The sequence below is a fragment of the Micromys minutus genome (assembly GCF_963924665.1).
Source record: "Micromys minutus genome assembly, chromosome: 2".
In the NCBI taxonomy this organism is placed as follows: Eukaryota; Metazoa; Chordata; class Mammalia; order Rodentia; family Muridae; genus Micromys; species Micromys minutus.
In genome coordinates, this window is record NC_137971.1 from 91157250 (window position 1) to 91184987 (window position 27738).

At 43.5% G+C, this 27738-nt stretch overlaps 1 protein-coding gene across 1 annotated transcript; it reads right to left on the bottom strand.

Annotated features, from left to right (window-relative positions):
• Positions 1-1718: 1718 nt before the first annotated feature.
• On the bottom strand, positions 1719-27738 carry LOC308417735 (uncharacterized protein; the record flags this gene model as incomplete). Its single annotated transcript, XM_080913050.1, has 14 exons — positions 1719-2934; positions 3319-3345; positions 3595-3695; positions 5394-5416; positions 7112-7336; positions 7894-8007; positions 8526-8985; positions 12584-12630; positions 22021-22586; positions 22797-22823; positions 22944-23079; positions 25474-25704; positions 26721-26816; positions 27316-27738. 14 exons carry the CDS (start codon positions 27736-27738, stop codon positions 2375-2377), a joined length of 3036 nt encoding a protein of 1011 aa, XP_080769176.1. The 3' UTR covers positions 1719-2374.

A 27738-nucleotide genomic window follows, 5' to 3' on the forward strand; every position in this document is an offset into this window, starting at 1 on the left:
CTTTTCGTATTGCCTCCATAATTGTGTTCGGTGGGAGTCCGTGTCCTCTGTTAAGAAAAACTAACCCCAGAAAGCTCTGAACACCCCCAGAAACAACTCACAGGCCAGATGAAGCTCAAGAAAAACAAAAGCCAAAAAAAAAAAAAAAATGAAAGCCTCAGTTCTTCTTAGGAAAAAAATAAATGTATGGCACCTTCTCAGAGTGTGGTACACCTGGACCTTAAAACATTAATAATTCAAGAAGTAAGAATATAGCCTTGTGGCAGTTTTTGGTATTCAAAAATTATTATGTTTAAGAAAATCTTTGACTGTTTCCATGTTATGTTCAGTTCTACATGTACTTTATGCTCATGGTAACTAGTAAGATTTCAATGCATGCCATCAAATCTCTAAAAAAATCAAGTACTGACAAAAATATATCCATATAGTGTTATGCTAAAATGCTTTTAAAAATCTGTACATGTATCTTTCTTTTTCAAATAAAGTTGTAAGAAAAATAAATAAATAAAATACTCTAAATTCCAAAAAAAAAATTAAGAATATTTTCTTTCTTATGATGGAGGAGCCAGAAGTCTGAGACCGGGTTTGTTCCCAACTTACCTTCAGTCCTCCTTTAGTCTACAGGTGGTTGAGCTCTTTCTTTTACTTTATTTTCATAACAGCTGCAGTTCAATAGAGATATTTTAATACTGGTTTATTCAAGAGGGAGGGGGTGGGGAGGCCCCAAGAAAGACACACCTGAGTGTATGGGTCTGGGCTTCTCAAAAAAAAAAAAAAAAAAAAAAACTGTTCTCAAGGAGTAAGACATATGCACACTGAAGCCCCGTGCTGTGTTTTTGTTTATGGTTTTGTCCCCTTAACATGAAGTCTGAAGGACAATCTCCTCTCAACAGGGAAGTTACTTCGATTCCTTCCAGGGTCGTCTGTGGGTGTATGTTGAGTTCTTCCTGAGATCCAGGCATCATTCCCATGCCCTCTAGTGTGGTTTATAGTACACTGCTTTATTCTGAGTCAGCTGATGGGTGTCCTCTTATTTTGCTTCAGAGCATCTAGTCAGAGCTTGCATTTCTTCGGTAGCATTTGTCTCTTTTCCCTTCCTGTAATACTGACTCGGCAGTGCAACCCTGGCCTGTTTCGCACTATATGAAGTCTTATTCATAAGGATGCCAAAAAGAAGAGACATGGGTGTGGTTGTCGGGGTAATAAGTCCTCCAGCTGGTGCAACAGCCCTGCAGCAAAGGAGATGGGGACGTGGCCTAAACTACATGGAAGGGAGTGGCACTGGTTCAGCCAGACAACCTGGGTGTCTATGAATGCTGCTCACTCAGTGTCTAGGCCTCCTTGTTCCATAAACCTGCAGAATAAACCTAAAGCACAGTGGAAGGAACCAACTTCAGACAGACCCAAACGTCTTAGCAATGAGAAAGGTACCTAAAAAGGGGGGGGGGATGTTTCTCTCTCTCTCTCTCTCTCTCTCTCTCTCTCTCAATCTTTTGATAATAAATTTTTCAACATAACACCATTGTTACTTGATTTCTCCAATAATGTGACTTGCCATTTATTTCTCCCAAACAGAATTTGGCTAGTAACAATACTTCAAATGAATTGTAATAATTTAGAAGGACATAGAAGACCAACATTTTTTTTTAATCAGACCTATTCCACATCAGGTTATACATATGGTATCAAACTGGCAAGGAATAAAAAGTAGCATTTGAAGACAACAGGTATTTAAAGTGCTCCAAACATCCCACAAAATATCCCATTGAGTACAAAGGACTATATTATTATATACAAGACAGTCAAATGGGTATTTTATATTTACAGATATCTAGTTTCATACAATGCTCTTAAGTCAGATGCACTTCAATTTTCAGTTTAAGGATCTCAGAATATATTGGTGCGTAAGAGGCAGCATTTGAATTTGTATACTAGATATAACCTCAACTCTAGGCTCCATACTGCTGTCCATATTTTCTATTCCTCGACTTCCTGTTGAATGTAAGGTATCCTGAGCAACATATTGTTAAAAACTTGTTAGCTGTGGTCAGGGTCCAGTTCTTACAGATTGTCTTAAACAACAGCGATGAGTTAGTGTCTAAAAGACTTTGTCACCTTTCTTCAAGACAAAAGGAAATACGGAAGTCGGAGGGCATGGATGTTATACTGACCTAGCTTTAGGCTTGATTAGCTGTCTTTGAGACTATGAGTTAGAGGAAGTGGTAAGCATCTCTTCTCAATGATGCCAGATATACCACATCCAAGCATGGCAGAAGGGAGACCATGGGAAAAGATGACCTAGCAGCACAGATACATCCAGAAGGCGAGCATCAAGGCAAGAAGTAAGACCAGGGATTGATGAGAATGAAAAAACTCAGGAGTTCAGAGGACACAGGGTCATGGGGGCGGGGCAGTCCCAAGGATTGAAGTATGGATAGGCAGGATGGGAAAAGCAGCACTGGGAGAACTTGTAAATGAGTGACCCGTGGTTTGTGACATTGAAGAAGGACACTATGCCCTCTTCGCAGTCAAGGAAAACCCCAACCCGATGGAAAGGGGTGGCCACAAAGGGGTTCAGAACTGTAGGATCACCGTTAGAAGAATCCTCAAAGATACTGTACTTGGATCCATCCTGCAACCCTATAACCCAGTAGCCATTCTGTGGTTTGTATCTGTGATAACCATTTGGCTGACTTTTGCATCGTCTGACGTCAAACTTTAAAGTACGTTTTCTCATGTAAACTCCTAGCATCCAGGCACTCTTTTCAGACACATCCACTTCCCAGTAATGTTTCCCAGAGGAAAAACATTTGGAGCCCAAGATGCCATTATTACAACACTTAAAGGGCCAAATAGACACAGATGTTACTTGTCTGTGATCTTCTGAAAGAATAAGATTCAAATTTAGGTTTTCTGGATTAAATGTGAAGTCCACTGCAGGGAAAAAAAGAGAGAGAAAAAGATTAGGTGGTAGATATGGAGGTAGCTTGTTTAAGAAACATTTCGAAAAGCCAACACTGGAAAGGTTGGGGGAAGATAGTACTGATTGACAGTGGGAGATGGTAAAACAATACAAAACTGTTACATGATTGTTGTTTAATAAGGGATCTTGCTAAGTGTCCCTGGTTAGCCTTAGGCTGGTGATTCTCCTGCCTCATCTCCCTACTGCTGTGATTGTAAGCATGTACCACCACACAAAGCCTTAGAGGAATACATTGTGTGTATGAGGTAACTCTGGAGGCAAAGGTGATGAAGCCTCACTGAACACTTGAAAAAGGTGATCAGAATACAGTGATTTCAACATCTGCAACTTCTTACCCCAGTAGGCCCGGACAGCTGCTAGCTCTGAAATGATAAACAGATTTGGTGATTTTTATTAGAAGCAAAAATTTGAAAGAGGTAATACATTGCTCTAGAGGTAAGAAAGGCTGGTACAAGAAGAGGCAGATGAGACCTTTAAAAAGGCTCTCTGGTAAACTAGAGCACTTGATGGTGCTCCCTCAGACACAGCCGCATCCCCCCTACGCACAGAATGCCCCCTCCCTGACTTCCCTGCCATCTGTATCATAGGCACTGTCCCATGGATCTCCTCACCTCTAAACTTTTGGAGCTTGCCACTCAGATCAGGCGCTTGGAATACCATCTTCAGTTGCTTAGAAACCGCTTTTGGCTTCTTCAGTGTCCAGATCTGACTCCTAGGGATGGAGAAATATTTTAACCTTTACATCTGTCACTTTACTGTCTCAATAACACAATGGCTTTATCTCTGATGTGCTTGATTCCTGAGGAGCCTAAGGGAAAGCCCTGACTGGGAAACCAGAAGCCATAGGTCTCTGTGAAATGTTCCCTGTGACACTGGGTGGAAGTACATCTCTTGAAGTCACAATTGCTTCTTCTAAATATTGGGTGACTTTCATCTCTTTTGAAATCTCTTGGAAATAATGTAAATTTGGGTGAAAAGCAGTGGGAAGACTTTGTCACAGAACTGAGGGTGCAGTTAGGACATACTAGTTCTCGAGGAGACTGAGAACAAGACTGAAGGTCCTGCCTGTGATATAAGGCTCTGCACAGACAGCCCGTGAGTTTGTGAGTAGTCCAAAAGCCTGGGTTCCTGTGGTACCTCCCTCCCATCCTTGCCCCATAGAGACAACAGATGGTTTCGGGAAGAAGAAAGCCTCAACTCTGATGTATGGGCCACATCAGAGATAACAGGGTATTATGGGGAAAAGTCTTGCAACAGAAAAGTTATGGCTTAAAAGGAATGTGGTCAGCCAGACTCAGTGGCTCCTGTCTGTTCTAGCAATCGGGGCAGAGGCAGAAGGCTCAAGAGCTAAGGTCAACCTCATCTACTTAGCAAGTTCAAGACCAGCCTTGGCTTCATGAAAACTTGTCACAAAAAAGAAAAAAGAAAAAAACCTTAAATGACGCTTCTAATTTCATGTTTCTAAATGAATTCCATGCTATTAGATCGACAACTTCACACTTTAACACAAGAGTTTGTAAAGTATGCCAAGCAAAAGATTGATCATCAGAAATTCGGATCAGAACCACAAATGCCAAGGTGTGTGTCTGTTTTAAAAAGTCGGTAGAAATCTTCTATACTCAGCAGTGAGTACGGAAAGCAGTCCCCGTGGCCTGCCTTATGCCGTGGTAAGACTTGCTATATAAGAAACACCTAGGAAGCAGGAGATCCAGGGCTGGTAGCGGAAAGGCGGTGTGTAATAGTGACAAGAAGTCATAGAAACTGACTCTGAAATCTCTAATTCCCTCAGTGCCCTAACTCTGACTTATAACTGCCACATTCACTACCACTGAATCTAGTTCATTCTCCATGGGGATGAAACAATGGAGTCTTCACCTGGGACCAGCAATTCTAGGTGATGATGATGTGGCATCCAAATGCTCCTGATCTGGGACATATTTTTCCCAGTGGTATAAAAATGTGTGTATGGTTCCTGTTTTAGTCGGGGTTTCTTTTGCTAATACCATGGCTGAAGGCAACTTGGGGAGGAAAGGGTTTATTTATTCCATCTTACATGTCTGGATCACAATCCACCATGAGGGGAAGTCAGGGCAGGAACTCAAGACAGGAACCTGGAGGCAGAAACTGAAGCAGAGACCACGGAGGAGTGATGCTTAATGGCTTCTTCCTCATGCCCTCTACTCAAACTGCTTTCTTATACAATCAAGGACCATGGACCCAGCGTGACACTAGGTCCTCCTCAACAACCACCAATGAAGAAAATGCCTCACAGACTTGCCTACAGGTCCGTCTAATGGGTTGGTTTGCTCAATTGAGACACTGACTTGTGTTAAACTGGTAAAACTAATCAGGCCAGCTACTAACTCATCTTTATTACACAAAAGCACTGCTTGGGGTCACCCATACTCACCATTTCAAGATACCACTTATATCCTGGGGAGAAGAAAAAAAATACACAAGTCACAAAGTGTGAGAATTAAAGCAATGATGGGACGGGGGGGGGGCAAAGGAGGAGGGAAAGCAGCAGAAGAAGAAACAGCAGTGAAGGCAGCAGAGGAAGAAGAAAGAGGAGGAGAAGAGGGAGGAGGAGGAGGAGGAGGAGGAGGAGGAGAAGGTAGAATCAGAGAATCAAGAGTAAGTTTGCTCTTTCTAGATGCTTCTCTAAGTATAGACCAGAGTGGCGCTGAACCTCCTGTTTCAGCCTCTTAAGTGCTGATGTTACAGATACTCACAGGCAAAACTAAAATACAGGCTAAAATACAGTTTCTTTCCTCTTTCCTTGTTTTAAAGTTATGCCAAAATATCAACACAACTGGCAACCCTCAGGCTAGACACACTAGGAGAAAATTTAAAGAGGTAAGTTTTTCAAACCTCTCCAAATGAAGAGGGAAGAAAAGATGAGACACTGCCACCAAATTAAAGAAGTTAAAAAGAATCATGGTGGGTCACACTTTCCATCCCAGCACTCAGGAGGCAGAGGAACAAGTTATGAATTCAAGGACAGCCTGGTCTACATAACGAATCCCAGGCCAGCCAGGGCTATATAGTGAGACCCAATCTCAAAACAAAACAAAACAAAACAAAAAAATCAAACACAAACAACAACAAATTAAAAGAAACATGAAGAGCTAGGGTACGATGCTTACCTAGCTAGTGTGCAGCCCTGGATTCCCACCCCAGTTTACTATGTTATTTAAAAACAAGAAAAATTAGGTAAGTTAGAGGAGACGAACAAATTCACAGAAGTAGGGAACCAACCAAACTGATTCAAAAAAACAACATGCAAAAAGCTTAGATTTGGAAGTCAAAGTTCATGCCAAGGTCAACCAGGGCATCACTGTTGAGCTGTACAAAATGCTGGAAGAATAGGCAACACCAAAATTGGTAAAGCAACAGAAGCATCCCTGGAATGAGGACAGAGCTTGGCACTAGGGTGCTTGGGAACAGAAATGTAACAGGGCAGTCAAGAGGGCTCAGTGGATAGAGAGGTGCGTGCTCCCAAGCCTGATGACATGAGTTCAGTCCCTGGGACCCATACAGTGAAAGGAGAGGACAGGTTCCCCACAAGCTGTCCTTTGATCTCTACCTGAGGGCCGTGGCCTGCATGCATGCATACACATACTGCACACAATAAAAAAGTAGTTAAAAGATTTAAATCACAAAACAAAAATGAAAACCCATGGCCATTATAGTCATGAACAAATATTTATCCCATAAGTGAGGTCTGGTTCAACATGAAGATACCAATCAAAGTGACAGACCATATTAATAGGATAAAGAATAAAAACCACACAATCGAAGTTGTGGTACAAAAAAACAAACAGACAAACAAAAAAAGCATTTGACAAACTTCCACATACTTTCATGTAAAAACAGGCAGAGAGCAGGTGGGATTAGAAGGTACCCTCTGTAGCCTGTCAAAGATGAGTAACATCGCCTCCCTTCAGCACCTAGCCACACCAGGTAATATAATACTTAATGGGGAAAAACTGAATGGTGTCCCCCAAGGCAGAAGAAGAGAAAGAAGAGAATATTCTTTTCCATGAGTTCCATTCAATACTGTGTTATTAGCTCCAAGAAGGGAAGAGAAAATGTCTCTGCGCTCTGGGGTGAGCTGCTCCTTCGTACCTGCAGCAGCTCTGTGTCTGACCACTCACAACGATGCTCAACATCTGAGATGAGTTCCTCCAACAACTGGCTCTGCTGCGCCAGCTCAGTCTCCGCCCCAGCCAGGCTCTCTAGTATCATCTGCTCCTCTTCCCCGAGTCTTTGCAGCTCCCTCTGTTCCTCCTTGTCCAGGATTCTTCTAAGCTCAGTAAAGCCTGTTTGTATCCTTTGTCTCTCCGTCTGGATCTGGTACTGCAGGAATGGACAGAGGGGGTGGGGGGGGGTTGGGTAATGAGTCTGCTAGGCTGAAGGAAGATGTCAGTTTAAGTAGGACTTCAAACCAAGGGAGACATAGGAATACAACAGCAATTTGAGGGGTGCTATTCTTATCTTCTGTTTTCCCTTTAGTACAAACAAACCCACACAAGAAGAATAAATAAACAGCCTTCTCCTTGTCTTATCTAAGGAACATCCAACAATAATGTGAGATTAGGATGAGGCTCAGATTGTAGATGGATGTCTTGGGCACTCTGTCTCCCTACGTTAGTACTCCTGGTTTGGAGGGGATTTTCACTTGTTTTTTTGTTTTGCATGGTCTCTTCCAGTCTTTGATGTTATGTAGTTTATCTTTGCATTCAATTTCAAATATGTATTTGTATTTACAACAATAAGCTCCCATCCCTCATCCCTGAAAAGTAACTTGTCAGAGAGCTTTGGGCTTATTGAATGCAAGCAAACAAAGACAAAGGGCCTAATTGGATTAGGTTCAATGAAGGTCATCCTAAAATTGCTCTCAGCATTACTTGGGAAGGGATTCTTGCCTTCCAGGAAACTCTGTCTTCTTTGATGTCAGCTTCCAATGTCTCCACCTTCTCCTGCTCCTTCCTCAGCCTCATGAGAGCTTTCTGGAGAGTCTCCTGTGTAAAAGGAATCATATCTGTCATTCCTTCCACCTAGACAGAAAACTAACAAAGAAACCACTCTGATCCCAGAAAAGACCAGTTTATAAAAGCTATGAAGTTGATGCCTAGTGTTTACAACATGGAAGAAAGTGTAAGGTGAATGAATGCATTCTTTATCCCTAGAGGAGTAGAGTCATCAGCTACACACTGTCTTCCTTTGGAATAAATATATACCATGCAGCAAAGCAACCCTATCTTCACATTCAATCCATAGTGGTCCCCTGCAGTTTTTCTGCTGAGAGGAGCAGAGAAAGCATTCCCGATCCCAAGCAACACAAGGGAAAGTGACCACAAACCTTGTGTTCTTGGTTAAGAGATTGTGCATACTGCAGGCCAACCATTATATGAACTGAAAGAAAAGACATTTCTAGGCCTTAGGAATCTAGTGGCAATGTGAATCAGGAATGATGGAAAGGTAGTATTTCTTACCAAGAGTCACTTTCTACCCTAATCTTTCTCCATCACTGGCTTACCTGATGTTCCCTAACTGCTTCCTCCCGGAGGAAGGTTTGGTGACCACGATGCTCCCGAGAACGCTCACAAACCCAGCAAATGAGCTTCTTGTCCTCCTTACAGTAGAGAAGGAGTTTCTCTCCATGGTGTACACAGAGATCTCTCTTTTTCCTGATGTCAGAGTCCAACTCGACTTGCCTGAGTCTCTCTACTACATCTGCCAGATGCTTATTAGCCTGTAGATTTTCAGTTGAGAATCTAGTACCACACACAGGACAGCTGCTCTTCCCTCTGGGGTTGATCACCGAGTTCTTGTTCATGGTGAGGCAGGCTTGGCATATATGGTGTCCACAGCCTAGACTCAGGGGTTCTGTCAAAAGCTCTTGGCAGACAGTGCAAGCGGCCTCCTTCTGTACATCTGTCGGACCTGTTGTGGCCATTATGTTGTGCCTTGTCTTTCCTGTCTTAACCTCTAAAGCTCTTCTTTCTTAAGGACTGCTGGACAGCAAGGAAGATTATGAATCGATGGTGAATCAGTTCTCCAGGGCAACTCCAGAACAACACAGCCACTGAGTATCCTTTAAAGTGGACAATATAGAGGTTGAAATCGCTCAATTTTCAGCCATGACTAGACAGAATCTGAAACAAAGAACAAACCAGTAATAATTTGGTGAACGGAACAGAAATAATCCAGATGAAGGATGCAGTGGGGGCACAGCAAAGAGTAGGAAGAAAGAACAGAAAACACAGTTAACACAAGTCTGAGCCCCATGCAGACATGCAGGCCAACAACAGAAGAGCTGGGGCTGCAAAGCACACTCGGAATGGACAAAGTCTCACTTTTCTTCCCAGTAGCTGGCCATTCAGCACAGGGTGGGGCAGCCACTTTGCTTGGCACCTGGCAGGTTTACTGGTGTGTTTTCTGGCTTCCATTGTTAAAACAAAACAAAAAGCATTGCAATGGTGGTGCAGACCTTTAATCCCAGCACTAGAAAGGCAGGAAGTAGACTGATCTCTGTGAGTTCAAAGCCAGCATGGTTTATAGAGTGAGCTCCAAGACAGTCAAGCTACACAGAGAAACCCTGCCTTGAAAAATCCTGTTGCTTTCTCTGAAGCACCTCAGGAACATCTTCCTCTCAGTTTTAATGAAAGCCCACTGAGTTAAAGCTTCAAATTCCTCACAATCTTAAGATTCTACTGAATAGCCTGGGGGGGGGGGGTGAAATGCATCTTTAACCCTAGCAGTTGGGGGAGGGGGCAGAAGAAGGTAAATCTCTAAATTCAAGGCCAACCTGGTCTACAGAGCTAGTTTCAGGACAGTCAGGGCTACACAGAGAAGCCTTGTCTCCAAAACCCAAAACAAAATAAAAAGAGATTCTACTGAACAGTTTGCTTGTCTAAAAGCTAAAGCTAAAAAGCTGCAATTAAAACTATAAACCACAGCATTAGTTATCCTCTTGGATAATCTATAGGCTACTGAGTTTTTAATTGTCATTCCTAGCTGGGGTATGAGCTTGTAGATTTATTTCATATTAAGTAAATATTGAAGGAGTGCTTATTACACTTTATTTTCATGCCAGAAACATGCTTTATTTCCATTGACATTTTTCACATATATATGAAATAAAGAGACCCCGATTATCTTCTGCGTTTGCCCATGTCCAAACCTCCCAGCATTCCAGTGCAGACTAGAACAAGGCAGGTGGACAATGGCGGGTGTTTAATCAATCCATCAAGGCACAAAATGCCCATATGTTAGCCTAACCTAGAAAATATTCAGGACCAATATCTTACCAAGAACAGTAACACACCTAGGGCTCTCTCTCCCCAGCAATAGCTAACTCTTGCTAACTGTCTCTGAGTAGGCAAACAAGGAACCAATCTAACTTTCAGGGCAAAGACCCAAGCAAGAAGAATGATCATTAAGGCCTAAGCTAGATGAGGACACCGGGACCTCTTATGGCTACCGAAACATTAACAAGCAGGTGGAGGGGGTTTGGGGAAGCACAGGCTTGCAGTCCCAGCTACTTACAAAGCTGAGGCAGGATGATATTTGACCCCAGAAAGCCGGGGCCAACCTCAGTAATGCAGTGAGACCAGTCTCAAAACTAAATAATGAATACGTTACCTAAACGTATAAAGGTGAAAACAGAGTCCTAAGAGTGGCGCTCCAGAGGTACATACGGTTAAAAAGTGACGCAGGGGCAGGTATCCATACTGCTAGTTTTCAAGTAAACCAAGGGCTTAGGATGTCACTGACAGCCCCTCTGTGGGTGCAAGGAGGGGGGTAGAGACTCCTCTTACCTGCAAGCCCCTGAAACTACAGTATCTAGTAGGCAGAGGGGAGAGGGAACAAGGAAGTGGGGGGGGGGGGGATTCTTGACCTGTTTACAAGAAACGGGAAGTGCTTGCCCAGGCGAAGGAGGGGGCTTCTCCAGAAAAGACCTTCCTGCTCAACTTTCAAGTTGTTTCCTCCCGAAACTCTTTTTCTCAACTTCAGATTACAGCGGTTTGTGATCTGCGAGCACTAAGCCTCTTCTAAGCTTCACTGACTGTGTTCTCTCTTTCCAGGGTCTCCCTTCTCCGCCCTGGACAAACTTTCACGCGCATACCCACCTTTGGACCCTCACCTCAGGCCCGGAAGGTGACAACTTTTCTGCAGGCTGAAGCGGTGAGTTAAAGCCAGGGGCAGGCTTTCATCAGCTAACCAGCAACCCCTCCCTTTCTGGCTGCCGAGAAAAGAAACTGAAACTCCCGACCAACCCGTACAGGAAAGAGGAAGAAATTTTTGAGTCCCAAGTGCCGGCAAAGCTCTAGGCCACCGATAGAGGGCGATGCAGGGACCCTGGTGATCCAGGGGGCGAACTGAAGCCTTAACCTAGAGGTGAAGTTTTCAGCGGCCGCGAACAACTTTCTTCTTAGTCATAGCTAAGCGCTGTCACTTTTATATATCAGGTGGGTAAAGGCCATGTTAAGGGAAGATTTCACTCAGCAAGAAGGCAGCCACGAGAAGAAACAGGAGAAATTTTTATTAACGTGTGAGCCGAAAATCAAACCAACGGCCCGGCAAGCTATAGGGTTTCTTACATCGTTTTTTCAGGCTAGGCCGCAGTGATATTTCTGTCTTGTCACCTTCTGAGGGTGGTCTCTGAGTTTCTTAACCATTAAAGGTGTTCAGATAGAGAATCCAAGAACACAATAGAGGCACATTTTTTTAAAAGCACGAACAAGTGTTTAATTTATGAATAACAATAGACTTTTGGTTATGAAAATAGAATCTAGGGTGTGCCCAGCCCTTCATCCACTTACAATCTCAAGTGTCCACACCCCTATTCTCTCCGAAATTAGCATTAGCATTCCTTCTAGGCTCCGCCCAGCAGTTACCTAACAACTGCCAGGTAGGCCTGGATTGCTATAAAAGGGACTGTTTGGCCCCTCCTTGCTCTCTCTGACCATTTTTTTCTCTCCTTCCTCCAACCCCCTCTCCACGAGTTTCCTGCTTATAGGTCTCTCTCTCTCTCCCTCCCTCCCTCTCTCTCACTCTCTCTCTCTCTCTCTCTCCCTCCCTCCCTCCCTCCCTCCCTCCCTCTCTCTCACTCTCTCTCTCTCTCTCTCTCTCTCTCTCTCTCTCTCTCTCTCTCTCTCTCTCCCTCCCTCCCTCCCTCCCTCCCTCCTCTCTCTCTCTCTCTCTCTCTCTCTCTCTCTCTCTCTCTCTCTCTCTCTCTCTCTCTCTCTCTCCCCACTCCCTTTCCCATGCCCCCAAATAAACTCCATTCTATACTAGACCCGGTGAATGGATGATTCCTCTATGGGGGAGAGATGCCCCAATATGGTCCGGCTGGGGCACCCCCTCATGCCACACCAAGCATAGGACCCAAGGCACCTTGCCTTTTAGCAAACAGGTGCAACTCTTGGCCTATCCGAGTAAAGCCAGTTCGCTTATCTCTTGGCAACGGTTTCTCCTAAGCTACCATATATTACCTCTCCATCTCCATCCCCCACCCCCAATCTGAGGGACAGCTCTATATGCAAAGAATTATCAAGTCAACACAATCAACAAGAGAGAGCAAAACCTTGCCTGGAACAGAAGCTGCTGCTAGTGAAGATGTAAGGGTCCACGATTCGCTGAAGAATATACCGGGAATGGTATAAAAACACCAAGATCGAAGTCTGCAGACGTCCAGCATGGGTCTCCCATTACAAAGACAGAGACACCCAAGTGAGCTTGCAGGCCTGATTTAAAGCACATTAGGGAATTCCGGGGTAGGTGACCTCCATGTTAATCTATGAGTCCACCTCTATGGAATCTAAGACTTCTGTTACCGGGGTGTGGGGGCTGCAAACATGCTGGGGAGGTCTGGGGACTGGTACTGAGGAAGTCTGGAAACTGCTGCTGACCCATAGTCCTTGCTTCAGGCCAGGTGGCTAGGACATTCCGTTTCCTGGGCATTAAGGCTGAAGTCTGGGGTTTTTTTCTATTAGTAATTGACTTGCCTGAACTAGGCCCAGTTCTTAGGCCTAGTCTCCTTAACTGCCAATTTGAAGTCTGTCAGCCTAGCTTTCACAAAATCACAGACCTTAAAGGGGAACCTACAACCAGCCCAATTCCTGAAACAATCCAAACATTTGTTGTTATTCCCACAGATAAATGTAGTCCTCGTTCTATGTGAGGGGTGCAGTAAGAAACCATCAGATTGGCTGCTCCATGATTAAGGCAAAGGTTTTATTTCATATATATAAATATATATAATATGAATATGTTATTTATTAGTGTGTATATAATATACTGTATACTATATAGTATATCTAATATACACAATATAATGTATAATGTGATATACAATATAATATATAGTATCTATAAATAAAATGTATAAAGTATGTATGAGAGAACATCCAGAACATGTAAGAGTCCAGAGCAGAAACAGACTGGACATGATCAGATCTGTTGTGGACAACAAGAACAAAAGTGAGAACAATAGGAGAGAATAGTGCATATCACCAAGATAGTGGGGTGGGGGAACCTTGTCCTTACATAGAAAACAAAGAGGACCTGAGAAGGAGGAAGCTCGGGGCGCTGAAAAGAGCTGGCTCGAGGGTGTTGGAATGTTTACAGGGTACTGTGAACAGGGTTTGTAGGAACATGGAGGCCAGCGTGGGCTCTGATACGCAGCCGCAGGTCTATGTCCCTCTTACCAGAGGCAAGGGAAGCGCGTCCTTCCCAGAGTTCAGTTAGGAAAGCTGGCTTTTAGTTAACAGAAATCCTTCTATAGTTCAGCCTGATTTGGGCTAAGACTGTCATCAGTTTTGGAAATATGAACTGCCTGAGGCCAAACACTCACCCCTCACCATGAAAACTTCTCTTTGTAACAGATGGAGACCATTCCAAAAAACCAGAACCAATCAAAATGCAGAGCTGTGGAGTCCAGTCCCAACTGATGCATCTACCAACCACTCCTGCACCTAAGACTCAGGGAACATAGCTGAAGAGGGGGAAGACTGTAAGAGTCAGAGGATCAGGGAGTTTGCTGTGAGACTGTGTCTCCCAGCAATATCAGAAGCTATGCCCATAAAGTCTCACCATCATGACTGCTTAAACATGAGCTGAAGAAAGAAAACAGACAGACAGACACACATACACCAAAACAAAACAAACAAACAGAAAAGGTAGTGGTATGGGGCGTTCATGTAAGAAATTTACTTGCAGACTCAAGACTTAAAGTAGCCTTGATGTTGATACAAAGGAAACCCGTAAGAGTATTCAGGAACCAGTGATGCATGACCCTGGCCCAAGAACATCCATATTTTAATGTGGAAGCAGTTTGATAAACTTCTCATAGTAACTGAAAACAAAAAAGAAAGAAAGTAAAGAGTCAATACATTTTCAAATACATTGGTGGAATGAGGTGGGTGGATTAATCAGAGGTGAAATCTCTGCTCCAGGCCTCAAATGCTACTTGATGACACTCTCTTGCTTGGTTAGAAAACCAGTGCTTGTTTGTACTTTCCAAACTGTTTACGTAATGAGCACAAAGACGTGTGCATGGGAGAGCAGTACGGGCTACGAACAGGGCCAAAGACCTCACAAAAATAATTTGACGGTGAGCTTTGTAGCTTTCCAGTGTTGCAGTTTCTGATAGGGCGAATGGGACACGGCAAATTTTCTTCTAAGAAGCAGTCGATTGTGCCTGCACAAAGGCTTTGTGCATTAGTAGTCAGAGGTCAAACTAAATGCAGTGGGGCTACTGTTTGTCTACAAGTTTGACTTCTGTGTCTTCCATACATGGTAACATACAATGTGACTGGGTATCCTAAGTCATCCCGTGGTACTAAAGATGTGAAGAGAGGGGAACTGCTTGGAGAGCGTGCCAAGGCTCCACAATACATGTCGGCTAAACCGCATAGACAGTTCTCAGATGTCTTTTTCTTTGGCCTCTGGAAAGCCCCACTGACTGCATCACCAAACTTGCAGCATTCACTGACACGGCAATCCATCAGCCTTGCAAAGGTCCGACCAGAAGCATAGTTTCCTTCTTAACTTTTATCGACAATGACTAATATGTCAAGGACTAGAACTTAAAAAGTGAGGAAAACCAGTTGTGGAATGTTAGCAGAGAGAGAAAAGGTTCTAAGAAAGAAAGGGTCAGATACTAAGAACTACCTTTAATGTGCTTACCAGTGGTGCCACATAGCTTAACTGACAGGCAAACAGTGTGCCTTTCTGTGCCATGACCCAAACCTTAGCAACAGGTTGGGCATGGCCAAACTAAATGCAATGGGAATTTGCAAAGAGGAGTCAGAACTTGAAGAGATGGCAACTAAAATTCTTCAGTGTCCAGTGCAAAAGGAAAATAAACCTATGAACCAGAAAACGATAGAGGCGACGGAATACAGGAACCACTGGAATACAGGAAATGTTGGGGTCTGAGGATTTCCACACAAACAGCCCAGACACTAATCTCAGTCAAATAGGAATGGTTTGTCGAACATCACACTCCAAAGACTGATCGATCAGGGTTATGATTCAGGCGCTGAACCATGCTTGAGTTACGACCCTACGGTATTTTCGAGTCTAAAATCTATAAGCATCTGTGTCTAGTTATGCAGGATTTAGGGATAGGGGATTCCATTAGGAACCGGTCTTTTCTGTACACTTATTCCATTCCCATTGGTTTGGGTAGTCAACTGTAGCAGGGAACTTGCTTTATCTAACATGTATGCCTTAATTTGTCCAACAGGATGAGATTTTCCTTGTCTAAAATCCATGTCTTATCTTAGGATGTCAGTTCCCAGGGAACTCTTGGGAACTTAAACTTTACTTGACCCCTACTGAAAATAGAAGTCTTATTCCAATTAGTTTCTTATATTGGTACAAGTGTCTCTCATATGTTGGGGTCCATCCCAGGGGCTTCTCATAAGAGCAAATGCCATAAAAGCTTCTGCACAGATTCAGGATGTATTTCTGGGTGGTTGGTTTGGGTTCAAACTTATTGTAGGTAATTATATAAAAGCAGGGCTACTGGCTTCCATTATGATTGGTTTCCAGGGGCACAGGACAGAATTGGCTATGCAATCAACTTGAGCATGAGGAAATTTCCCAGTAACAGCAGAAACGACATATCAGAAAATTTCCTCATAATATTAGTTACAGCACAAAATGGCATGCTAGCCAGGTAACAGTTACCTAGGCCTTAACAGTGCACATAGACCTTAATATTTTACCTAGCCCTTAACAGGAATGAAGATAAAGATGGTCAGCAGGAGGGGAAATGGTTGAAATAATAAGCCAAGATTTTTATAAAACTTAATGTCAGATACCAAATGTGGAGTCCACAAAGTTTAACAACACCCAGAAAAATTCCTTTTTTAAAAAACAAACAATAAATGTTGTCAGGGAAGAGAATATCTAATTAGCTGGTGCAAAAAAAATTGAATACAGGGCCCTGTGTGTGATACGTCTCACCTTTAAGTTCCTCTTGAACTTATTTATTACATATAAGTACACTGCAGTTGTCTTCAGACACACCAGAAGAGGGCATCAAATCACAATACAGATGGTTGCTGGGATTTGAACTCTGGACCTCTGGAAGACCAGTCAGTGTTCTTAACCACTGAGCCATCTCTCCAGCTCTGAGATTAATTTTTAATCATTTAACATGACAGCAAAGTAATGAAAAACTGTTACTGTTAGTAAGATAATAAATTTTTTTGCCATAAAATTAAGATTTCTTTACATTGAATTATTTTATTGTTGAGGCTCCTTTTAACATAACTGTAGCCATATTGTATTCAGTCTCCATTTTACTCATAAGGTGATATTAAGATCAGGTACTCAGACTCTACTTCCCAGAAGTAATTATCCATATCTGGCAATAAAGAATGTTACTAATAAGCCCAAAATGTATGGTTGAACCCCTGTACCCTGTTATCTCAATGTTCTGTAATTCCCCTGTTTACCACTCGTCCACCACCCCTTACCTCTCTCACTCGGACCAATCAGCTTAAAGGTTGTCTGGTAATACTTTGTCTAGTTAGCCAAACATGCACCACTTCACCACTTGCCTTCGAGCTTTTGAACCTAGTCTTTTGTATAAAAAGCCTGCCCCGAGGACAGTCTGGTCCCACAGTTAGGTTTTTCTTTCTTGTATTCCTGGGTATCTGGTGTTACGGTGCACATTCAATAAACTATTCTGATTAACTGAGATTGGTGTAAGTGTGGTTTGTGTGGCAATTCTCAGACCCCAACATCCATGATTTAGAGAAAAAAAAAGTAATTGTCACTTAATTGTCACAGTATAGTTTATTACACTATAACTGTAATAAAGTTGCTTTTTTCAAATAATACACATTTTTTAAAGTGTTTATTTTATTATTGAGAAAGGGTCTTACTATGTATTTCTTGGCTGGCTTGTAACTTCTTCTACAGACTGGGCTGGTGCTGAATCCAGAGATCTGTCTGTGTTTACTTCCCAAGTGCTGGAATTAAAGTCAAGGGGCTATTATTTTTATTTTTGTATAAATATGTGCGTTTGTGTGTGGGTGAGAATGCAGTGTCCAGGGAGGTCGGTAGAAAGCGTCAAGTCCCCTGGAACCAGTTTGCAGGGGATTATGGTGTTACAGGATATTTGATCACATTGCAAACCCCAAGATTGTGAAAAAACCTTGTTGTGGCATGAGCCCTAGCACACACTTTAACTCAAGAACTTTTGGTAAACAAGAGCTAAATAAAGTCAAGGATAAGTCAAGAGGCAGAGCAAGCAAGCAGTTGAGAGGAAAATTTAAGTAAAAAGGAAGGTCTGTGGGTTGAAGGATGCTTCAGATAGTGTGTAGAAGGAGCTTCCTCCCTGGGTGCCAGTGGGGCAGGAAGGTCAGCTGGGTGTGTTCTCTGCCTTTCTAGGCTAAGCTTTCACCACAGTGTGTGGCTACCGAGTCTTAATCGGTAAAATCAAACAGCTTGTATACACACACACACACACACACACACACACACACACACACACATATAATATTGCTCTTCCAGAGGCCCTGAGTTCAATTCTCAGCAACCACACAGTGGCTTACAACCATCTGCAATGCCTTCTTCTGGTGTCCCTGAAGAGAGTGACAGTGCACTCACATACATAAATAAATCTAAAAAACAAAACAACAACAACAAAACTAAGCCAGCAACAACAGTATGAGCTGTTAAGGAATACCTGAGTACTGAGAACAGACCTCAGGTCCCCCGGGAGAGCAGCAAGTGCTGAGCCAGCTCTCCGGATGCTGTCATGATTTTGTTTTGTCTCTGACTTTTGTTGGTGCTCAGGATGAAAACCAGGGTCTTCCTTACACAAGCTAACATGTGGTCTACTTGTGAATGCTAAACCAGTTCTTAGAACTAGTTTTTAGTCTTAAAAAAAAAAAAAAAAACAAAACTATGTCAAATCAGGGAATTAAAGCCAGAATAAAATAAGTGGCAATACTGTGGGCCACTACTTATGAACTAGATACTCTATTATTTAATATCTCAGAGGAACATTACTATGTGACACAGGGGAGGGCAAATGGAGCCTTGCTGATGTAACAGGATGAATGAGCAGGCTGGGGCCTAAAAACAGAGTCTCTCATATATAACCAAGTCTGTGGACAAACAGGTTTTCCACAGCAAGCTGTTTTGGAAAAACTGTATCTATATAGACAAAGACAATGATTTTGGTCCACACCTTCCACCTTCCATGAAAGTTATCTCAATGAGGATCGTGGAGTTAAGGTAAAAGTTTAAAACTTTAAATACATTTTAAAAAATTAGAGATACTCTTGATCTTGAATGACTTTTCTCCGATTCATTCTTTCTTATCTTTATTTTGTTTATACTTTTATTTGAAGTTTCATGAGACAAGGTTTCTCTATGCAGCCCTGGCTGACCTGGAGCTATGTAGACCAGGCTGGCCTTGAGCTCAAGAGGTCCTCCTCCCCCTGCCTTTTGAGGGTTGGGATTGAAGGAAGGCATGTGCCACAACACCCTGCCTATGTGCCTTTTGAATTAGATTGTTGCTCTATTGCTTGGGCCAAACACCCACATTAGATAACACCCCTTTAGTGTTTGATGTATGTACTTCATCTTTACAGTAGCTTAACTTACTCCATAAAGAACAACATAGAACCAATTTTTACCTTACGATTCCTCTGGACAAGGTTGGGGCTGAAAGCTTGCTCTAGATGTCTTCAGCAAGCCTTCCTAAAGGCTTACAGAATTTGGTATCTAGACTAATTTTCTGGATGCCTCTTGAAGCCTTCAAGCAAATTTAGTTAAGGGGCTTGAACTCCTTTGGCCTGGAACTTACTGAACAACACAAAGGAGAGAAGAGAGGAACTACCCACACAGATCTTTCTGCTCTCTGAACTCCTGCGGTTGCTGGCCCATCTGCTCACTCTCAGGGCACATCAGGACGTGGAACCTGTACTTCTGGGTTGCCACAGATGTGTCATGTCCCAGAACAAACCCGCACTAGGCTTTTACCACAGGCCAGAGTCTTCAAGAGCAGAAATGTTCTCCAGACACGATGATCTATCTCTCCAACCATCTTCCCAAGCCTGTGTTCAGTCTAGCTGGAATAGGTAGGCCAGACTGTCAAAGTAGTTAACTATGTTTCCCAGCTGTGTTCAATCATGGTCTTTTTTTACTGAAAGACCCCCGGATTGGGGAAGCCTCTCACTCTAGTACGGGGAGAACTTGAACTCAGGAACTTACAGAGAGCCTATCTTGCTGCAATTAGGCAAGAGGTTTATTTAAGGGGGGGAGGCCAGAGCTCTAGGGATGACACATATCTCATGCAGGAGATAGTCAACCCCGAACACAATTAGGGGGACATATTTATAGGGAAAAGCCCTCGGGGTTTGGGCGGGAATGTACAGATAGGTTCTTTTATAAACAGGTATACCTCCAGCCTCCCTTGGTACTCTAGTACAAGACTGCTATTCTACGGTTTCCTCAGTAATAGAAAAGTTCATCTTGACAGAGTTATCCAATAGAAGTGTAACAGGAGCCAATGTATAAGTGCAAGCTTCCTAGTACCATCTAAAACTGGGTGTGGTTGATGCCTGTAACCCCAGAAGTTGGAAGGCTAAGGCAGGAAGCCACCACTACAGTTTGATGGCTAGTGTGGACTACAGGGTTAATTTTGGGGTAGCCTGGGTTACACAGTGAGACTTCATCTCAAAATAAATACAAAAGCAATGGAAATGAGAAGCTTTATTTAAAATAATATATCCAAAATATCATCATTGTAAGACAACAGCTACTTTACATTGCCTTTATAGAAATTCAGGGTATATTTCACAGTTACAAGACACAGGAGTACTCAAAAGCCACCAGTGGCCCTTGGCTGCAGTGTCAAGAATCCAGTCCTGTCTCCTTCAACATTCATTTCTATCTTCACATCTAGAACTTTCTTCACAGTTGGATATGAAAGCTTGTAGCACCTCTCCAGAAAAGCCATAGCAGCTCATTCAATTGAGATTTGAGACTGAGCATAAAGAGAAGTTCTAGGCTGAGATGCAGAGTCTATACAGCCAGTTACTGGGGATGCTGAGGCAAGCTTAAAGTCAGCCTAGACATGACAGTAAGCTCAAAGCCAGCCAGGGTAACCTGGTGAGACCCTGAGTCCGCAAAACAAACCAACCAAACAAAAAACCCAATAGTAACAAAATACAACACACACACACTGGAGATGTCAAACTTGGTTCTAAAATGTCTCTACTTGATATAAAAAGCCCTGAGTTCAACCCCTAGCATTACAAAAGAAGTAAGACGGGCTGGGGGAGGCCAGACTAAATCACCATGAAAGTGGTTAGCTGCATTTCTTCCTCCTCCTAGAAAATAACTAATACCAGTTGGTTGAAGCCTCTTATCTTTATTTCCCTTTCAGGCACATCTTCTATTTTTTATTACCATTCTTAGAATTTTATGACGGCTAAAGGTTGTGGTAGCATTTATTGTGAAAATCAAAAGCTACAATCTCTTCTTGAAACCATCAAAATAGGGGTCAGTTGACTTTTATTATTTTTATTGCAATCCTAATTATACATATTTAGGATTTATTGTAATTCTAAATATACATATAATTCCTTGCCCAAAATTTCTTTTTTATATTCCCTGACAGATAACACAAGAATGCAAAGTTAGAGGTAGTTTTGTTTATAAAGACAGACAAAAACCAAGTGTAGAGTCAGCAAAATAAAGCGCTGAACGTAATGCATAGTAGTTTACTTCAGGACTCAGTGGTGAACTTAACAGAGACAACTCAATGAGGCTGATCCAGGAGCAGAATAAAAAGGATACAGAACTACCTTGATAACTATAGAAAAAAAAATCTATTGATTTAAATATTTAGTAAAAAACAAAAACAAAAAACAAAAAACCCTCCCATCTAATTTATATATATATATATATATATATATATATATATATATATATATATATATATATATTTTTTTTACAATTGACCACAGACAGACATCAGTAAAGAAAAAAAGTCATCAAATGTTCTGTTTAGCCAGGTGCTGTGAGATAGACCTATACTGGGTCTTTGGGAGAGGAGGCAGAAGGACTGAGTCTGTGGCACTACTTATGCAGACCATATGGTGATGTCCGTTTGTAATTGGGTCTCTGGATCAGTTACCATCCCAATCACAGAGTTCAAGGCCAGCCAGTTTCAAAACCAACAAAAACCAAAACTGGGCGTGGTATCACACGCCTTTACACTCAGAAGGGAGAAGCAATGGAATCTGAGTTCAAGTCCAGCCTTGCCTACAAAAAGAGTTCCAGAAATCCTATTTCAAAAAAACAAAACAACCCCCCACCCCCAGAAAAAAACAATCCAAAAACAAAATACACAAAATCGAAAACACTACTTTCCCAGGCGATGGGCCAAGGGTGCTCACTGTCAGCCATGGGCAACGTCCTAAGAATAGAGAACTGAGGCTCAGAGCAGAAAATGCACGTTTGAAGGAATCCGCTTAGTTATCGGAAGGGGCGGCGGAAGCTGGGCGCCGCAGGGTCATCGGAACTATGCAGCTGCAGGGATTAAAGTACGGACAAAGGGCAGTAGGAAAGTAATACTTCGAGAAGGTGTAGATGGGCAAGCCATGGTTTGTGACATTATAAAAGGAGACGGTGCCAGCCTCATAGTCTAAGAAAATCCCTATGCGTCGAGGGGGCACCGTCATGGACAGGAGCAGGGACGGGGAGGAGTCCTCATAGGCTCTGTACTCGTGCTTACGTTGCAACCCAATCACCCAGTATCCACTCTGCGGCTGATACCGGGAGTAGGTACCCTGCTTGGTGGAATACTGGCTGAAAGAGAACATGGGTTCCATCGGGGTGCTGCACACACCCAAGATCCACGCCTCCTTCTTGGTCACGTCCACTTCCCAGTAGTATTTTCCTGAGGAGAAGTGCTGAGAGCCCAGGACACTGCAGTCATAATGTTCTTCCAGACTAGCCGGCTCCGACAGCTTGGCACCCACAAACCTCACCTGTCTCCGGTTTTTCGACAGCACAAGGTTTAAATTAGCCGTCTGTGGATTCAGAGTCACATCCACTGTAGGGGAAGGCACAACGGTAGCAGGTAAGAATGGGTCCTGTGACTTTTGGAGGACTGGACAAAGGAAATGGAGGTGGGGGACTGAGAGCATTAGGTAGCAGGGGAAGGAGAGGTATGGGCACCTAAGACCTGATAAATGATGCATGTTTGTTGAGAAGTGTGTGAAAGGCTTGCATGGGTATCAGAGAGGCCATGGGTTCTACTCACCCCAGTAGCTTTGGACGTCTGTCAGCTCTAGAAGAAAAGTAAAACATGTGAAAGAATGTCACCCCTGATACAAACTGCATTACCATCAGCACCGTGATAACTACATTACGGCGCCCTCTACAGTGAGTCCATGTCCCCCAAACTCACCTCTAAAGACTCGAAGCATCTTCTTCAGATCTGGGGCTCGAAACAAACTTTTCAGCTTTGTGGGGAGAGCTTGAGGCTTCCTCAGGGTCCAAAACTCACTCCTAGTGAGGACAGACCTTATGAGAACTTTAGGATGCTGACTGTCTCCTCAACCCTCAGACCCAATGATGCACCTCAACATTCTTTCCTGAGGAAAGGCAGAATCTGCAAAGGCCCTGCCCTGGACCAGAAGACCTGGACTAGAAAAACTAGCTGCTCTCTATCTCTACATCTCAGCAAATGTTAGCTTATTACAGCCTCATTTAGTTTCTTTTTTAATAAACTTATTTATTTTTTTATTTATATGAGCACACTATAGCTGTATTCAAATACACACCAGAAGAGTGCATTGGATTCCATTACAGATGGCTGCTGGGAGTTAAACTCGGAACCTCTGGAAGAACAGTCAGTGTTCTTAACCGCTGAGCCATCTCTCCAGCCCTGACTTCTTTCCTATTGTAACTTCTATAATGTACAGTGGCTTTACTTTTTCTATGTGTGCCCTAAGGACAGTAGGCAACTGAGAAAAACAATGGCTGTGGAGTCCTTTGCTGCATGTAAAAAGGAAACAAATGTTTAAAAATGTTAGTGCTGTATCAGAATGTCCACCAGGAGGTGCTGGAGATGCCCACACTGATCAGGAACCCTGCTGTCTCGCTAAAATACCTACAGAAGGGTTTGCTTCCAGGGTGTGGACTTAGATTTCACCACTGGACACACAGGTCCATTTTCTAAGAGGCCTGAAGAGTCTGTGGGCAACTTCAAGTATCACCTCTGTGGATGACTTTGTAGATTTGATCACTGAAGAGACCTTATTCTATCCCAGGGCCAAAGCCATTCCTCTCATGACTCAGGTCTGAGTTTTTACTGGAACAGAAGTTTTTAGTGACATAAAAGGAAATCTGAGCATGGGACAGCAAGACCAGGAATGGAGAGCCAGGAGAGGAAGGGAAAGTTCACAGCCAGCATCTGGAGAGCCAGTTCCCAAACCTTGCCAATACATGGAGGCACAGTGTCAGAAGCAGGTAAAGAGGTTGGTGAAAAAGAATCTCTTGCCATACCAATTCTACTACTGTGGATGCCAGCCCACACCCTTATTTTTGAGATCTCTAAATTCACATACAACTCAATATACCAGACACAAACCTCCCTTGCCTGTGTCTTTTCGTCTTTCTCACAGGGGCCAAGAACTTTTAGAAAGCCCAAGGAAATTAACTAACATTCTCACATACCTTTTTGTGACATCACCCACATCCTAGAAAGGAAAAAAAGGGACAGATTAAGATCACATCTTCTTCCACCTTTACCATCCCATGTAGTGACCAGGAACAAACAAAGGTCCAAGGACTACAAAAAAGTAGAGAAGAGATCTGGAGCAAGCCGGATACAGGCTGCAAGGTGTGTGCCTGTGATCCTAGCACTTGGAAAGTTGAGGCCAACTGTAAGTTTGAGGCCACCTGGGTTGTTCCTTTTGTAAGTTTGAGGCCACCTGAGTTGTTCCTTTATTTTTATAACTTTTTTTTTGGGGGGGGTGAGCAATGTTTGGGATTGACACCAAAGCTTTATCTAGGCAAATGCCCCACCACTGAGCCATCTCCTTATCACTGTTTGAAATGTTAATGTGTGTGTTTGTGTGTGTATGTATGTATATATGCATGTATGTATATATGTATGTGTGTATGTATGTATGTATGTATGTATGTATGTGTCACCTGTAATTTCATATGCAGCACCTAGCCCTGAAGTTATGAAAAACTAACTTCTACTCTTGAGAGTCACAGGTTTTATCTTATTTTTTGGTTTCTTGAGACAGGGTTTCTCTGTATAGCCCTGGCTGTTCTAGAGCTTACTCCATAGACTAGGCTGGACTCAAATTCAAAGTTTTGCCTGCCTCTGCCTCTAGCATGCTGGGATTTAAGGCATGTGACACCACCTGGCTCTGAGACAGTCACAGGTTTTAAGCACAGCTCCCTCTGAAACGTCATGCTTTGTGCATGTGCACAAAAGCAGACACAGTATCTGTTGCTACAGCACACTAGGGGACTGTACTGAAGAGAGTACAATCAGAGAAAGGCTGGTCAGTGACGACTCTAACTTGATTTTGACACATTTTCCTGTGCTGAAACTGAGAATTCCCATCACAGCAACCAAGCCCGGTGAACACAAGTTTTCAGCGGGGGTTAGTGCTGGGGACATAAGGTGATGTTAAAGGGCTTTGGGATGCCTTATCGGGGTAGACTTGTCGTGGGAAGAGGGCCGGGAATTCGGGGAAATTTCCTAACAAGATACAGAAGGGTCCCTAACAGCTAAGGTTTATCTGTGTCAGAACATAAAGGCTCCCGGAGAACAATGCTGAACTCAACTGATCTCCACAAGTCCAGATAAACTTCTGGGCTGCTCTTGTCTAGGAAGAATAACAATGAGGCTTCCCTTGGCATCTGCATCTGAACTGCTTTAGACTTTGACCTGTGGCCTCCTCACAGTTCGATACCTGCAGCAGTTCCACTGTGGTCCCCTGGCACCGGTGCTCCAGGTCTGAGATGAGGTCTTTCAGTGACTGGCTCTGGTGGATCAGGTCACCCTCAGCCTTTTCTATGATGCTCAGCCCCTTCCTCTCTTCCACTTCCAGTTTCTTCAGTTCCCGCTGCTCCTCCCTGTCCAGGATGCTTCGGAGCTGCTTGAACTCTGTCTGGATCCGGTGTCTCTCAGGCTCCACCTGACTCTTCAGCACCAGAGAAAAACAGGCTGTTGGTTGCTAGACCAAAGGTGTTTCCCGAGGGAGAAGGGGACAGGAAACAGCTGCACATTGCTTTCCTAGGCCTGCGCTGAGTGGAGGGACACAGACCTGTAGGACCTGTTCTCAGGCTCTAAGCCTTAGGTTGTCTATCCGGACTTCAGAGACAGATGTTAGTCTTGGGTGAGTTTAGACTCCAGGAAGTGCATCTACGCTCTTAGGCATCTAGATCAGCATCTGCTTCTAGTTTTGAGTCCTTAGAGGAATAGCTGGCTCACAATTAACATATCATTTTCAAGAGGTCAAGTTGGGAATAGAAAAGATTCAGATTTATAAATTATGGGTCACATTAGACTGATTGGCCTTTCTCCTCCTCCCCCACCCCACTTTTTAGACAGGGTTTTTCTGTTTAATTCTTGGAACTCACTTCATAGGTAAGTATTGCCTTGAACGCATAGAGAACTGCTTGTCCTTGCCTTCCAAGTGCTAGAATTAAAGGTGTGTTAACACTAAGTCTAGTACACCATTCTTTCTCTTACAATTGCCTTAAAGATATGGGAGGGGCTGGAAAGATGGCTCAGATGTTAAGAGCACTTGTTGCTCTTCTAGAAGACCCAAGTTTGATTCTCAGCATCCAATGGTGGCTCATAGTTGTCTGTAAATCCAGAAGACGGAACTTCTGGCCTCCTTACGCATCAGGCATACTTATGGTTCACAGTAATGCAGGCAGGTAAAACAACCATAAACATAGAAATAGAATGTATTTTAAAAAAACATAGAAAACAAAACCCAACAGCAAAAAACCAAACCACAAGCAAACAAACAAAAAACCAACAAAAGAAGACTTAATTGGCATGTTGCCTAACTTCCACTCCAATTTCCCTGCAAAAAGAAAAGACCAGATCTGGGGGAGCAAGTCTATGAAGAAGAAGGAGACAGCGGGACACCCTGGTCCCATGGTCACCTCTCTTTTCCCAGATCACAGTCAGGAGACTCCTACTTGCCTTCCAGGATTCCCTCTTCTCTTGGATAAGAGCCTTCAGCTTCTCGGCTTCCTGCTGCTCCTTCCTCAGCTTCTTCAGAGACTCCTGGAACATGTCCTGGAAGGAACATACCAGGTTAAAGAGGGGCCAGCCTCAAAGTGCCTTAGTACCTAGACATACAGCCTAGGTTCAACTTCCGGGTAGTCGTGAGTTCTACAAAGAAATCTGGGCTCCACATTTAGTTTCAGTTGGTAGAGTGTTCGCCTAGCATGCAAAGCACCCTGGACACTTGTAATCACAGAACTCTGGAAACAAAGGCAGCAGGATCAGAAGTTCAAAGTCGGCATTAGCTTTACAGTCAGTCTGAATCAATACTGAAGCGTATGGGACCTTATTTTTAGAAAAGGAAGTCATATAAAGAGAAGAAAACAAGTCAGGCAGTGGTGCACACCTTTAATCCCAGCACTTGGGAAGCAGAGGCAGGCAGATCTCTGAGTTTCGGGCCAGCCGGGGGTATACAAAGAAATTCTCTCTTGCAGCTTTTCTAGAAGAAAGCAAACCCAAACTATAAGACAAACGGATGAGGACATGAAATGAGGTTCAGCTCAGGACCTACCTGGTACTCCTGGGCCACCTCCTCCATGAGGAATGTGTGATGACCACGGTGCTCCGGAGACCGCTCACAAAGCCAGCAAATTAACTTCCCATCCTCCTTGCAAAAGAGTTGGAGTTTCTCTCCATGAAGCGCACAAAAGATGACCTCGAGCTGTTTTCCAGGGCCCAACGCGACCTCTCTGAGCCTCTTCACTATGGCGGCCAGGTGCCGATTAGGACGGAGGTTCCCAGGCTGGTAGGTGGTCCGGCACACAGGACAGCTGCTCTTCCCTTCCTGGCTGAGCACTAAATCATCACTGTTTCCCGTGATGCAGGCCTGGCAGAAGCTATGACCGCAATCTATGCTCAGGGGTTCTGTCAGGAGCTCCAAGCAGATAGGGCAGGTGACTTCGTCTCGGATGTCCACCAGGACTGCTGACGTCAT